This window comes from Hyaena hyaena, unplaced genomic scaffold, assembly GCF_003009895.1.
Source record: "Hyaena hyaena isolate Hyena2069 unplaced genomic scaffold, ASM300989v1 scaffold_1210, whole genome shotgun sequence".
NCBI lineage: Eukaryota > Metazoa > Chordata > Mammalia > Carnivora > Hyaenidae > Hyaena > Hyaena hyaena.
In genome coordinates this window covers 308,077-323,259 of record NW_024081845.1, presented here as the reverse complement: position 1 = coordinate 323,259, position 15,183 = coordinate 308,077, and the positions used below count along the sequence as shown (strand labels likewise).

Genomic DNA, 15,183 nt, shown 5'->3' with positions numbered 1-15,183 from the left:
TTTAGATTCTGTGTCTCCCTCTGTCTCTGCCCCTTCCCCTCTCATTCTCTGTCTCTCTCTGTCAAAGACATAAGAAAAAAATTTTTTTTAAGTGTTTGAGAAATATTAGCTATCATCCTCTTCATGCTGGAGCATGGAGGATCAAGCTATAGAACAGAATATTAGATTCAAGACAGGCTGGGATCATCTAATGAGAAGCCATAGGTGTTACTTAAAGTAGTATGGATATGTTCCCAAAAGTAGCAAAAAACTGTTAAAAAATGTGTATTTAGTATGTTTAGCTCTGAAGAGATTATTCCTTTCCAAAAATTCTATCCTCTAGTCAGTTAGGTATGTTGCCACCAGGTGGCAGTTCTGTTATTGTTACACAGATGAAGCAGTAAAATCATTATTTAGAAAAATATAAAATACTGACTTGATTAACATAGCTAAAGGTAAATACCCTAATTCTAGTAGGGCTGTTTTATCTTCAAAAACCTGAGGTTATGTAAGTGAGGGAGAGAAAATAGAAGGTTATTTTATTTTCATTTATTTATTTTTTAATGTATATTTTTGAGAGACAGAGTGTGAGCAGGGGAGGGTCAGAGAGAGAGAGAGAGAGAGAGAGAGACACACACACACACACACACACACTCACTCACTCACTCACTCACTCTGAAGCAGGCTCCAGGCTCTGAGCTGTCAGCACAGAGCCCAACGCGGGGCTCGAACCCAGGAACCGTGAGATCATGACCTGAGCTAAAATTGGCTGCTTAGCCAACTGAGCCACCTAGGTGCCCTGGGTTATTTTATTTAAAAAAAAAATTTTTTTTTAATGTTTTATTTATTTCTAGGAGAGAGAGACAGAGACAGCATGAGCAGGGGAGGGTCAGAGAGAGAGGGAGTCACAGATTGAAACAGGCTCCAGGCTCTGATCCGGCAGTCAGCACAGAGCCCGATGCGGGGCTTGAACCCACGAACCGCGAGATCATGACCTAAGCGAAAGTCGGACACTTAACCGACTAAGCCACCCAGGCGCCCCGCCCTGGGTTATTTTAAAGATAGATTACAAAGGAAGGTAAATGAAGTATAGTTGGGCTTCATGGGAAACTGAAAAGGCATTTGGAACCCGTGCTGTTCTCTACATCATCTCTTATCTTTCACAATATCTGATACTCCTCCTTTTGCAGGTCAGCTTCCTTTGCCTGTGCATTAGCTTACACGTGACCAGAAGTTATAGGATGAGTCATCAAGTCTATTTAATGAGGTTTTTCACTGTATACACTTAAAAAAAATTTTTTTTTTATGTTTTATTTATTTCTAGGAGAGAGAGAGACAGCGCGAGCAGGGGAGGGTCAGAGAGAGAGGGAGTCACAGACTGAAACAGGCTCCAGGCTCTGAGCTGGCAGTCAGCACAGAGCCCGACGCGGGGCTCGAACCCACGAACCGAGAGATCATGACCTAAGTGGAAGTCAGACGCTTAACCGACTAAGCCACCCAGGCGCCCCTCACTGTATACACTTTAAAAAAAGAAAGGGGAAAGAAAATTTATTTAAGGAGTGTAAGTGTATTTCTTCGTGGAACAAGTATCTAGCCTAGTAGTCCCAAACTTTGTTGCACAGCAGAAGCACCTGGGAAGCTTCGAACAATTTTGACTCCTAGGTCACACTCCATCCTCAAATCAGAATATCTGGGGTGAGAGCCAGGACTCACTATTTTTTTTTTAAAGATCCTCAATATGCAGCAAAGTTTCAGTTCCAGAAGCATAGCCACTTTGTGTGATTCTGCAACACTGAGTGATTCTACATCATGAGCTCTCATAAGCCAGTTCCTTTCCTTGGTGTGCAACTGAAGAAATAGGAGAACTGGCCATGTCGGATACAGAGAAAAATAGTTCAGTCTGCAGCATGACTAGTAGGTTTATCATGTAAATTGTACTTTATGGTTGATTTCATGAATATTTATAGATTTTTATGATTATCATATCATACATTGATTTTAGACCTTCATATAAGATGCCTCTCCCCTCTGTTACCTTTCTGGACATCTTTCTTACCTCCTTGTTCTCTAATTCCAGAAGAATAGAGTAGACCTCCCTCTTTTCTCACCAAACTAGAGTGTGAGGAGAGGCAGGAGTGTCATGGATGGTAGGAGCTATGAGCACTGGCTAATTTCCTCAGAAGGAAGGTCTACAGTATACTTTTAAAATACCTAAATTAATTATATTTCACCTACAAAAGAATAATTATAAACTGTATAGATAAGATAAATGATTTTAAAAAAACTACCTTTATACCTATCACCCAGCTTAAGATATATGTACATTCAGATACGTTTGAAACTTCCCAGTCTAATCTCACCCCCTTCCCACCACAGTAATTACAAATCTGAATTTTATCATTGCCTTGCTTTTCTCTATCACCTATGTGTACATAAACAATCTATTCATTCTGTTTTTGAACTTAATGGTATCATGTTGCAAGCAGTCTTTGGTGATGTGCTTTATGTTCAGTGTTAACGTAGAGAGTGTTCTTTCCTATGTATAATACTCTATTCTAGGAATTTGCCTTAGTATCTGAGCATTTGGGTGTTTCTACTTTTTTTTTTTTACACCACTGTTGCTGCTGTGTTAACTTTTGCCCATCTTCTGATGCCCAGCACTTGCCAAGGGCCTTGATGTGTGCAGAGATTGTGATCCCAAGATCTGTCAGTTCTTGGGGAGTAGTGACTGTGTTGGGGAATGTGGTAGGAAGAGGAACTGAAGCCAAAAACATTTATTATTATAAATGTTTTTTTAATAACATTTTATTATGTATCTCAGTACATCACAGAAATGATCTCTGACAGATGTCCTTCAGAGTTGATCAACGCTGGATACCTGATGGGATGGGCCATTGAACCGACTAGATGTAGCAGTTTTTTTATTATTAAGTTGATAATCCTGTAAGAGGAAGATATATATATATCAGAATAGTAGTCTCTAACTTGTGACTTATAAATGAAACCTCAGTGGGGCGCCTGGGTAGCTTAGTCGGTTAAGCATCCGACTTTCGCTTAGGTCATGATCTCACAGTTCATGGGTTCGAGCCCCGTGTTGGGCTCTGCTGACTGCCAGCTCAGAGCCTGGAGCCTGTTTCAGAGTCTGTATCTCCCTCTCTCTCTGACCCTCCCCTGCTCATGCTGTCTCTCTCTCTCCTAGAAATAAATAAAAATATTAAAAAAAAAAAATGAAACCTCAAGTGATAAACTGACATGTATTTATGTTGCTGAGAGAAATAATATCTGTTACAGCATACCTTGATATAAGAATTCTCCTTTTTAAGAACCGTACATGTCTTTTTTTTCTTTTTTTTAAAGAGATTAAACTTTATAATATAGAGACACTAAATAAGATTAGGGCAAAGAGCCATTCTTCTCACTGTTTATTGTTAATAACTGAGGTGACCATGAGAAGATGCAAAGGTAGATGGAGAGTGAACAGGGAAGGTGTAATGACTTGTCAGTGTTGGCAGTCGTGCCTATGAGGTGTGGTCACAGCGTCTGGAGAGGCTGATGAAAATCAGCCAGTGACTTTCATGAAAGTTTAGTTTCATGGGACCTAGCCCAGGACAGCATATTCCTGGAGTTTTGCCTTCTTTATACTTTTTGGAATGAGATTTGTGGTGGGTGTGTAGTTGTATTATATCCTTTTTAAAAAAAGGTGCTATTAGGGGCGCCTGGGTGGCTCAGTCGATTAAGCATCCGACTCTTGGTTTTGGCACAGGTGAGTTGAGCCCCGCATTGGGCTCTGTGCTAATAGCACACAGCCTGCTTGGGGTTCTCTCTCTCTTTGCCTCTGCCTTCCCCTGCTTGCATGCGCTGTCTCAAAATAAATAATTTTTTTAAAAAGTGATATTAATTTAATCAGTGTATATTCTTTACAGATCTGTGGGAGAGGGAGGCAAAGATCTTTCAAAGAAGAAAACAGTCACCCGTAGTGAGGAAAACAGTCACCTGTAGTCGAACCCACAAGTAATCACTCTTACTTAGATGATTCTTTGTTTCTTTGTGTATTTTTAAACTTAACTTGAATCATACTCTTCAGGCAGTTCTGGCTTGTTTTCCCCTGACTTTATGTTGAGAGCATTTTCTTACGTGAAAAATTTTTTGAAAACATTTTCCACATTTATGTAATTTACACTGTATGATTGTGCAGTAATGTAACCATGGATCAGATATATCATCTTTTTTAATAATTTTATTTAAATAATCTCTGCACCCAGTGTGCAGCTCAAACTCATGACCCCATGATCAAGAGTCACATGCTCTTCTGACTGAGCCAGTTGGGCACCCCATCTTTTTTTTTCTAATTTTTTTTTTTTTTTTTTTTTTTACTGTCTGAGAGAATGAGCCCAAGGCGGGGAAGGGGCAGAGAGAGGGAGTCAGAGGATCCCAAGCAGGCTCTGCACTGACAGCAGCAAGTGCAGTGAGGGGCTTGAACTCATACTGTGAAACCATGACCTGAGCCAAAATCAGATGCTCAAGAAACTGAGCCACCCAGGTATCCCCACCCCATCTTTTTTTTTTTTTAAGGAACTATGCATATATTCTGAAGTTCTGGGTAATGATGTCTAAAATTATTGTTTAGGGGTGCCAGGGTGGCTCAGTTGGTTAAGCGGCTGACTTCGGCTCAGGTCATGATCTTGAGGTCTGTGGGTTCGAGCCTTGCATTGGGCTCTGTGCTGACAGCTCAGAGCCTGGAGCCTGCTTCGGATTCTGTGTCTCCCCTTCTCTTTCTGTTCTTCCCCCACTCAAGCTCTGTCTCTGTCTCAAATAAACGTTTAAAAAATTATTGTTTAGAGTGCCTTTTTTTTTTTTAAGTTTATTTATTTTGAGACAGAGCACGCATGAGTTAGAGAGGGGCAGAGAGGGGGTGGGGGGAAGAGAGTCTCCCAAGCAGGCTCCACACCGTCAGTGCAGAGCCCAATGTGGAGCTTGAACTCACAAACCATCGACCTGAGCGGAAATCAAGAGTCGGGTACTTAACTGACTGAGCTGCCCAGGCAACCAGTGGTGCCTCTTTTTTAATCATTTTTTTATTCAACAAATATTTACTGAGACTCTTTGTGCACGGTCATTTAGGTGGCTCAGTCAGTTAAGTAGCCACCTCTTGGTTTCAGCTCAGGTTATGATTTCACGGTTCATGAGTTCAAGCCCCAGTTTGGGCTCTATGCTGACAGTATGGAGCCTGCTTGGAATTCTCTCTCTCACCCTCTCTCTCTGCCCCTCCTGCTCGCTTGCTCTCTCTCTCAAAAAATAAATAAGCTAAAAAAAGAAAAAAGAACCTATGTGCAGGCACCGTTCTAGACTTAAAGTATTATTAGAGTATTTGATTTTGATTAAAAATCCCTGCTCTCCTGGAACTTACCATCTAGTTACTTGTTCTGAAATAAGTTGATCACATAATTGGTAACATGAGCCTAAAATAGTATTTTGATAATTTTATGTGCTTAGAAGAGATTTGTTCTAAACACTATAGTCCTTATACTTTTTATTCCACATATATCATCTTTTTTCATTTGGGATCATTTAGTAATAGATACTATTTATTGCATTGTTTTTTCAGTTTGTTAAAAAACTTTTGTGATGTAAAATTCTATCTTTTCCTTCTTTGTAATTGAGAATAGGAGAGGAAAAAGGATAGGGAACAATTGAAAAACATTCTTCAAGAGAGCCCTTAAAACTAGACGAAATCCTAAAATATCCTTCTAATCTACCTCTTCATTTTACAGTTGAAGATAACGACGTTCTGCTGAGTGGCTTCTCCAGTGTTCCAAATCTAGCTTATTAGTCTCTCTTTAGACACAGTGGTCCAGTACTCTATTGTATATAATCCATATTTTTTTGAAACTTTTTTTGTCATTAGGGGAATGCATTTTAAAGTGTATTTCTGAGAGAGACAGGGTGAACTGGGGAGGGTCAGAGAGAGAGAAGACTCCACGCCATCAGCACAGCGCCCTATGTAAGGCTTGAACTCACAAAACCCATGAGATCATGACGTGCGCCGAAACCGAGTTGGATGCTTAACTGACTGAGCCACCCAGGCGCCCCTGAAACAGTACTTTCATTCAACAAATATTTGTGCCTACGATGTGCCATACAATGAAATGTGTTAAAATATGCAAAATTAAGGTGATTCCTTAGACTGCAGCATCTGTTTTCTTCTTAGACATGAAAGTGTTCCAAAACTAATTTTAAAAAATCTACATTGAATGAGAATATAAGATATAAGTAAGACTAACGACTTACTAATGTAAAGTTCTGAGGTCTTTTCCATATCTGATATGTTGGGGGCTATTTGGCACTGTTATTTGGAAAATGTGCTTCAGAGCATCCTTAAAATGTTGCTTTTGTCTACTTTTCAGTTGCCCTACATACAAATTGTCTTTGGGTCAACTGTTGTAATCTTCTTTTTGTTTCCATAGTTAGGCCCCTGGGGTTTTGTTGTAATAGTTTCAGCATTCTTGTGCAACATTCATTAAGGAATATTAAAAAGGTTTAAAGGCAGCACTGACAAGTACCAATAGTCACCATAATTAGAATTAATTAGGATGTCTTAAATCTCCTACAGCAAAAACATAGAAAATGGTTCAACTTATAGCTGTTTTTGGAAACTGGAGAGACTAGATAACATTTTAAAAATATTTTATAATATTCTCTTTTTGGTGTGTATGTGTTGTTTTGGGTGTGTTTTGCCCCCAGTCTTGTCAAAAAAGTAATTTTTTCATTTGGTAATTTCATATATTCATGCCTTTAAATTTAGTGTTCTAGGATTTAAAGTATAATAACAAATGGGGGGGGAGGAACTCAGAATGCATGGAATATAAATTGGTATAATGGAAAAACTACTGGATTTGGAGTCAGGTGTTCTTGTTTTCTTTTGCCTCTTAATCGATTATATTAGGCAAGTGATGCCTATTTGTCTTTAAATCTCAGCCTCCACATTCTTTTTTTCTAGTAGGATATTCCCTGACCTCTACATCTTCAACCATATTAAGTCTTTCTATCATAGCCTGTCTTTAGTACCTGTACTTTCTCTTCAAAGTGCTTTTTATCTCTTGAAATGATATAATTCTGTGTTTATCTATATTCTTCCTACCTGGATTACAATTCATAGGAGTGCTGTTTGTATGTTTGATTCATTACTACCTGCTCTGCATTTAGCACAGTGGTGGATACATGATAGGCAGCCAATAAATATTTTTAAATAAATGAACTACTTAATACCTGTCATATGCTAAGTAATTTCCTTCACAGATTTAAAACTTGACAACCACATCTCTTATAGAAAGCCTTGAAAAAATCAGGGTATGAGAGGCTCCTGTACCATCTCTTTACAGATATGTAGGATTACTTTCATTCATGAAATTGTACACTAACTTTTATTTGTTTCTACCAACTTTGTGAAGTAATAGGCTGGCCGCGACTAAAAGTAGGCCTATATATTTTGATTCATGTCTAGCACAGTGCCTGGTGCATTGTAAACACTCAATGAATACTCAATAAACAAACCTTGCAATTAGTAGTTGTTTTTTGAACTGCCATTATAAAAACTTGGCATGTTTTTATACAGCATTTGTTCTTTTATTGAGAATGATTGCTTATAAATATTGAATTTGAATAAATTATCAGTCATTTTGTTTAGTCATTTATTCATGTTCTAGTTAAAGTAATATATTTGCTTGATATCTGAATCAGTTTTGAAAGACAAGTGTATGTGGACATAATATTTTTCCACTAAATCTTGCAACTATTTCGGTGCCTACATATGTTAACATTTTTATAATTGGCTTCCAAATGACAAACACAGATGGCTGTAGTCTGAATTTTCAGCATGTTTTAGAATAAATGTTTTCCCAGTAATTTAAAGTGTATCATTTCAATATCAGATGATTAGCTAATTGAGTAGAGTTTCTGATTTTTGTTATCTGCTAGCTTGCCACTTTACAAATTTAAAATAAAAATAGCTTAGATCGCGATAAGAAATTAGGTTTATGATGTGATCTTACTCCCTCTCTCACATTTTTAATGTGAAGAGCAATTGTGAGCTTCATTTATTTTAAAAATCAAAGTATAATTAACATATAGTATATTAGTTTCAGGTTCAGCAATTCTGCACATTTCTCAGTGCTCATCAGGTTGGGTGTACTCTCAGTCGCCTGTCTCCCTTGCCGCCACCCCTCTACAGTTTCTTTTCTGTATTTAAGAGTCTGTCTCTTTCTGTTTTCTTATTTGTTTATATTTTTTAAAAGTTTATTTATTTTAAGAGAGAGAGTGTGTGTGTAGGGGGTATTGGGGGAGGAGAGGGAAAGTGAGACAATTCCAAGTAGGTTCTGTGCTGTGAGTGCAGGGCCCAGTATGGAGCTCAAACTCATGAATTTGAAATTAAGAGTTGGACGCTTAGCCAAAGGAGCCTCCCAGGTGCCCCTGTTTTGTTTTGTTTTGTTTTGTTTTAATTCCACATGAGTGAAATTATATGGTATTTGTCTTTCTCAGTCTGACTTATTTCACTTAATATAGTACCCAGGAGGTTCACCCACATTGTCTCAAATGGCACAATCTCTTTTTTCATGGCTGTCTAATATTCCATTGTATGTATGTGCCACATTTTCTTATCCGTTTGTCTATCAGTGGCCTCTTAGGTTGCTTCCATATCTCAGCTATTGTATATAATGCTGCAATAAACATGGGGATGTATATATCTTTTCAAATTAGTGTTTTTATTTTCTTTAGTAAATACCCAGTAGTGGAAGTACTGGATTGTATGATAGTTCTATTTTTAATCTTTTGAAGAACCTCCATACTGTTTTCCACAGTGGCTGCATCAGTATGCATTCTCAGCAGCAGCGAACAAAGTTTTCCATTTTCTCCACATCCTTGCCAGCACTTGTTTCTCGTGTTTTTGATTTTAGTCATTCTGATAGGAAAATGATATCACGTTGTTTTTTGATTTGCATTTCCCTGATTATTAGTGATGTTGAGTATATTTTCATGCATCTGTTACCCACGTATATGTCTTCTTTGGAGAAATGTCTATTTCAGATCTTCTGTTCATTTTTAATCAGATTTTTTTTTGGCTTTAAGTTGTGTAAGTTCTTTATACATTTTTTATGAAACAGCTCTTTCTAAAGAGCTATTGTGGGCATTAGTTTTGAGAATTAATTTTGTCTTGTTTTTTGCCTGATGGAGGAAGAGATGGCAAGAAGGATTATTTTGTTTTAATTCATTTAATTTCTTATTTTATTTCTAAGACCATGGAACTTCTTTTTTATATAGTAGAATTAGATACGTCTATTATATCATCTTACTTGTCTGGTTCTGTGGATCAGTGCTTAAAATGGTTTAGTGGTAACTTTTTTGTAAAAGATAAATTATTGTTTTTCACTCAACATGTGTTTTTTGAGTACTGTTCTAGACTTTGAATATATAGCAGTGAGCAGAACCCTCATGGAGTTTACCTTCTGAATAATTGTTCTGAAAATATAATATGACTTCATATAATCAGTAAAGACCCAAAACAATGTCTTGGTAATTTTATTTTCTTAGAAGTGAAGTGATTTGTTCTAAACACCGTAATAGAACCATTCTACCTTTTAAACAAAAAAATTATTTACTTTAAGTAATCAGTATCCCCAGTGTGGGGTTCAGACTCTCGACCCCGAGATCAAGAGTCTTGTGCTCCTCTGACTAAGCCAGCCAGGCACCCCAAGAACCATTTTACTTTTATACCATATCTGTCCATTAATAACTTTTGCATTTGAGTTCATTTAGTATTGGATACTGTTGTCTCAGAGGTGTTTTTAAAAATTTTTTTTGTAATACAGTTTTAGTATTCTCTTTTGTACGTAGAAATAAATATTAAATACAGGAGTGCCTGGGTCGCTCAGTTGGTTAAGCATACGGACTTCGGCTCAGGTCATGATCTCAAGGTTTGTGGGTTCGAGCCTCGTGTCAGGTCTGCTGACAGCTCAGAGCCTGGAGCCTGCTTCAGATTCTGTGTCTCCTTCTCTCTCTGTCCCTCCCGTGCACACGCTCTTTCTGTCTCTCAAAAATAAATAAACATTAAAAAAATTTACTATTAAATATGAAATATATGTATATACATGTGTGTATATACATATATATATATATATAATCTAACAAATGGGCATTTCAAACAAAATCTTCACCTTTGTTTTTATATCTTCCACTGTCTGGGTATATTTTCTACACAAAATGGAATTTTAAGAAGTTTCTGAAGTTGAACTTAAATATCACAAATGTTACTAACATTTTTCTGAGTTTTGTGTTCTGAGAGATATTTTTAAAATGTGCCTAGGGGCGCCTGGGTGGCTTAGTCGGTTAAGCGTCCGACTTTCGCTTAGGTCATGATCTCGCGGTTCGTGGGTTCGAGCCCCGCGTCGGGCTCTGTGCTGACTGCCAGCTCAGAGCCTGGAGCCTGTTTCAGAGTCTGTCACTCCCTCTCTCTCTGACCCTCCCCTACTCATGCTGTCTCTCTCCTAGAAATAAATAAAACATTAAAAAAAATTTAAAAAAAAAAAAAAAAAAAAAAGAAAATTTGCTGCATAAAAAAGGAAATTTTGAATAAACATAAGGAAAAATATCTGTAATCTCCAGTCTAGAGAGATACCAAAGTTGTGGTTATATTCTTTCAGTATTTATGCTGATATGTATAATATTAAATTTCAAGCTAGTTAGAATTGTTGAAGGCTGTGTCTTTGTTGAAAAAGATGCACACCATTTTCATTTTATTAAAAAATATTTTATTGCATGTTATTTTATATCTACTACTGTCGTAAACATCTTACTTTTTATGTATATTTTTTGTATGAACATCTTTATTATTATTGATGATTTACATTAATATTATTTTAATTGAGTTAATCCAGTATTGTCCAAGGTATGTAATGCATACTTCTGATTTAAGGGGGTGACAAGATATTTTAGGTCATATCCTGATTCAGTATTAAATAATAGTGAATAGTATTATAAGAAAGTTAATACCTTTCTAGGGGTTTTTTTATCCATCTGCTTACAATAAGCCAAAAGTCTCTTTGCTCATATATCCTGAATATTCCTTTAACACTTGCCTGTTTCTCTTATTAAAACTTCAGCAGTAATACGGAACTAAAATTTTAGTGTAGTTTTATTTTTCATTACATTCATTTCTGTTTACTGTTTTCTTTAAGGAAATCACAAGTGATCATGGCTTTTAATTTATACCAGGATAGAAAGTCTCCTCTTAAGATAAATTTAGATAAGTATACTAGTTAAAACAATGATAAGTACAGATGGCACTAGGACACCACAGAACTCCTCATGATGATATGGAAACGGTTAAGAGATAGGAAGTTCTATTGTTTGGCATTTAAATTATTTCAGATTTTTTTTCCATTGAAAACAAGGCTGCAGTGATCATTTGTATAGCTAAATCATTTGCCTGGGCTAATTAGTATAAATTAGCAGAAGTTCCAGAAATTTCACAAAGCAAATACATCTAGAACTCATATTTTTGTGTAATCTAACATCCAGAGATTACACTCTCACCAAGCAGTGACGAAGAGTGCCTGCTTTCCCTTATTCTGCCCATCTCTGGGCTAATTTTTTCTTCTTTAGATACGACATTTTCAGTTAACAATATTTGAACAGCATTATTCAGAAGTATCTTCTTTGCAATTCAGTAGTTATATTAAGGATTATAACATCTGTCCTTTATTACCGTTTTACTGATATTTGATCTTGTAAAGAAAGTAACTGCAAAGATACTTGCTTTTTTATTTTTTTTATTTTTTTATTTTTTTTACAAATAGTTTATTGTCAAATTAGTTTCTACATAACACTCAGTGCTCATCCCCAAAGTGCCCTCCTCCATGCCCATCCCCCCTCCCCCCCACATCCATCAGTCCTCAGTTTTTGTCAGCATTCAAGAGTCTCTCATGGTTTGCCTCTCTCCCTTTCCCCCACCATTTCCGCCCTTCTTCTCCCCCTTGTTCCTCCGTCAAGTTTCTCCTAATCCTCCTATACGTGCAAACATATGATATTTGTCCTTCTCTGCCTGACTTATTTCGCTCAGCATAACACCCTCAAGGTCCATCCATGTTGCTACACATGGCCAGATTTCATTGTTTCTCATTGCCATGTAGTATTCCATGGTATAGATAAACCACATCTTCTTGATCCATTCATCTGTTGATGGACACTTAGGCTCTTTCCATGTTTTAGCTATTGTGGAGAGTGCTGCTATGAACATTGGGGTCCATGTGCTCCTATGCCTCAGCATTTCTGTATCCCTTGGGTAAATTCCTAGCAGTGCTATTGCTGGGTCATAAGGGAGTTCTATTGTTAGTTTCCTGAGGAACCTCCACACTGTTTTCCAGAGGGGCTGTACCAGTTTACATTCCCACCAACAGTGTAGGAGGGTGCCCGTTTCTCCACATCCTCGCCAGCATCTCGAGTTCTCTGATTTGCTCATTTTAGCCACTCTGACTGGCGTGAGGTGGTATCTCAGTGTGGTTTTGATTTGTATTTCTCTGATGAGGAGGGATGCTGAGCATCGTTTCATGTGTCTGTTGGCCATCTGGATGTCCTCTTTGGAGAAGTGTCTGTTCATGTCTTCTGCCCATTTCTTCACTGGGTTGTTTGTTTTTCGGGCGTGTAGTTTGGTGAGTTCCTTATAGATTCTGGATATTAACCCTTTATCTGATATGTCATTTGCAACTATCTTTTCCCATTCCGTTGGTTGCCTATTAATTTTCTGGGTTGTTTCCTTGGCTGTGCAGAAGCTTTTAATCTTGATGAGGTCCCAACAGTTTATTTTTGCTCTTGATTCCCTTGCTTTTGGGGATGTGTCAAGTAAGAAGTTGCTGCGGTGGAGGTCAAGGAGGTTGTTTCCTGCTTTCTCCTCTAGGGTGTTGATAGTTTCCTGTCTCACGTTCAGGTCCTTTATCCATTTTGAGTTTATTTTTGTGCATGGTGTGAGAAAATGATCTAGTTTCATTCTTCTGCATGTTGCTGTCCAGTTCTCCCAACACCATCTGTTAAAAAGGCTGTCTTTTTTCCACTGGATATTCTTTCCTGCTTTGTCAAAGATCAGTTGGCTGTATACTTTTGGGTCCACTTCTGAGTTCTCAATTCTGTTCCATTGGTCTATGGGTCTGTTTTTGTGCCAATACCATACTGTCTTGAGGATGACAGCTTTGTAGTAGAGGCTGAAGTCTGGGATGGTGATACCTCCCGTTTTGGTTTTATTTTTCAGTATTACTTTGGCTATTCGGGGTCTTTTGTGGTTCCATACAAATTTTTGGATAGTTTGTTCTAGTTTTGAGAAGTATGCTGGTGCAATTTTTATTGGAATTGCATTGAATGTGTAGAGTGCTTTAGGTAGTGATACTTGCTTTTTTAATAGTGGTGATCAAGAAAAAGTATCTCTACTGATAAGGACAACTTCTTTTTTCCTGTAGCTTGCCCAGTTTCGACAAAGGAAAGCTCAATCGGATGGACAGAATCCTAAGAAGCAGAAAAAAAAGAAGAAAACTTCAAGCAGTAAACAAGATGTGTCAGCATATCATGCTTTAAATATTGAGCACTCACAGGGTGATGAAATGTACATAAATAGTTCTCAGAGAGTAGGAACAGCTGTGACTCCTGAATCCACAATAATCAAACGTGACGAGGCCTTTCTTGAAGTAAGTATTCATCTAGATATTTGAACATCAGAATTCTAAGTGGAAAGTTGTTTTAATAACAATACTTACTAGCACCCTGTGCAGTTTTTGTGAGCTTGATTCAACAAATATTGTAATACAACTGTGATATATCAAAGAATCAGCACCACGGATGCAAAGGTAAATATGATGGTCTCTGCACTTTAGCAAAGTCAGTCTAGGGGAGAAGGCAGATGTAAGATAAGCTGTGTATTCTGATTTCAGCTGTGGTAACAAAAATGCATATGGTACCCTAGATTACCATGATTTGGGGGAATGCCAAATCGGCTTTAGCTATCAGCAAGGCAAACTCTGTGGTAAAGATGCAATATTCACAAAGACATGAAACCGTGATATGACTTGGAAACTGTAGAAAGTTTAAGTTTCTTTTAATTTTTTTTATTTTTTTTTAGATTTTTTTTTCTTTTTTTAGTTTGTTAAGTTGGCTTCCATGTAACACTCAGTGCTCATCCCAACAAATACCCTCCTCCATGCCCATTAGAAAATTTAGTTTTAATGAGCACTGGGTGTTATATGGAAACCAACTTGACAATAAACTATCTAAAAAAAAAAAAAAAAAAGTTTAGTTTTAAAAGGATTACCCAATGATGGGAATGGGGTGATGATAAAGATGAGGGGAAGGAGATTGCACCTGGTCCACAGAAGGCCCTAAACAGAGGCTAGTTTTCTTCTTCTCATTAATGCTATAATTTCCAGAATATGGCAGTGAGAGAGAATTTAAAAGTGGATTGGGATGGTGGGTGAGATGAATCACCAACTAAGACCAGGAGTAAAAAAGGTTGGGATGCTTAGAAGAAAGAGTGGTGGACAAGGCAGATAATAATTATAATTTGGATTGTGCCCTGATATATTTATGTGGAAACAGAAAGATGTAGGTATTATATAGGATTTTAGCTTTATTCAAGAAGTCAGGAGTGTTAGAGATTTGCTATTCATCCTAAGAATAGATCTTTTTGAGATTTTCCTACTTAGAACTTGTTGAGCATCTTGGATATGTAGATTAGTGGTTTTCATCAAATTTGGGAAGTTTTCAGACAAATATTCTTTCTCCATTCTGTCCCATTCATGATCTCCTGTTAAGGCTGTTAGTATGTTTGATATTGCTGCACAGATTTCTGATGCTCTTTTCATTTTTCTTCATTCTTTATCTTCAGACTGCCTAATTTCATTTGAACTGTATTAAAGTTTGTGGATTCTTTCTTCTTCCTCCTCCAATCTGTTAAGCCCCTCTAATGAACTTTTCATTTTAGTTATTTTACTTCTTTTTTAAATTTATTATTCAAAATTGTTTTAAACTAATCTCTGTACCCAACATAGGGCTTGAACTCGAAACCCCAAGGTCAAGAATTGCGTGCTCCACCAATGGGGCTGGCCAGACACCCCTCTTTGGTTCTAAGTTATATCTCTGTAATGATCTTCTCTGTTTTGTAAGGCAGTACCT

General features: G+C 37.3%; 1 protein-coding gene across 1 annotated transcript in view; it reads left to right on the top strand.

Annotated features, from left to right (window-relative positions):
* Positions 1-15,183, top strand: part of AKAP9 (A-kinase anchoring protein 9) — a 154,584-nt gene that overhangs the window by 11,839 nt on the left and 127,562 nt on the right. Inside the window, 1 exon segment of the mRNA XM_039222901.1 lies at positions 13,479-13,703. Within this exon segment, the coding sequence (XP_039078832.1) occupies positions 13,479-13,703 (225 nt within the window).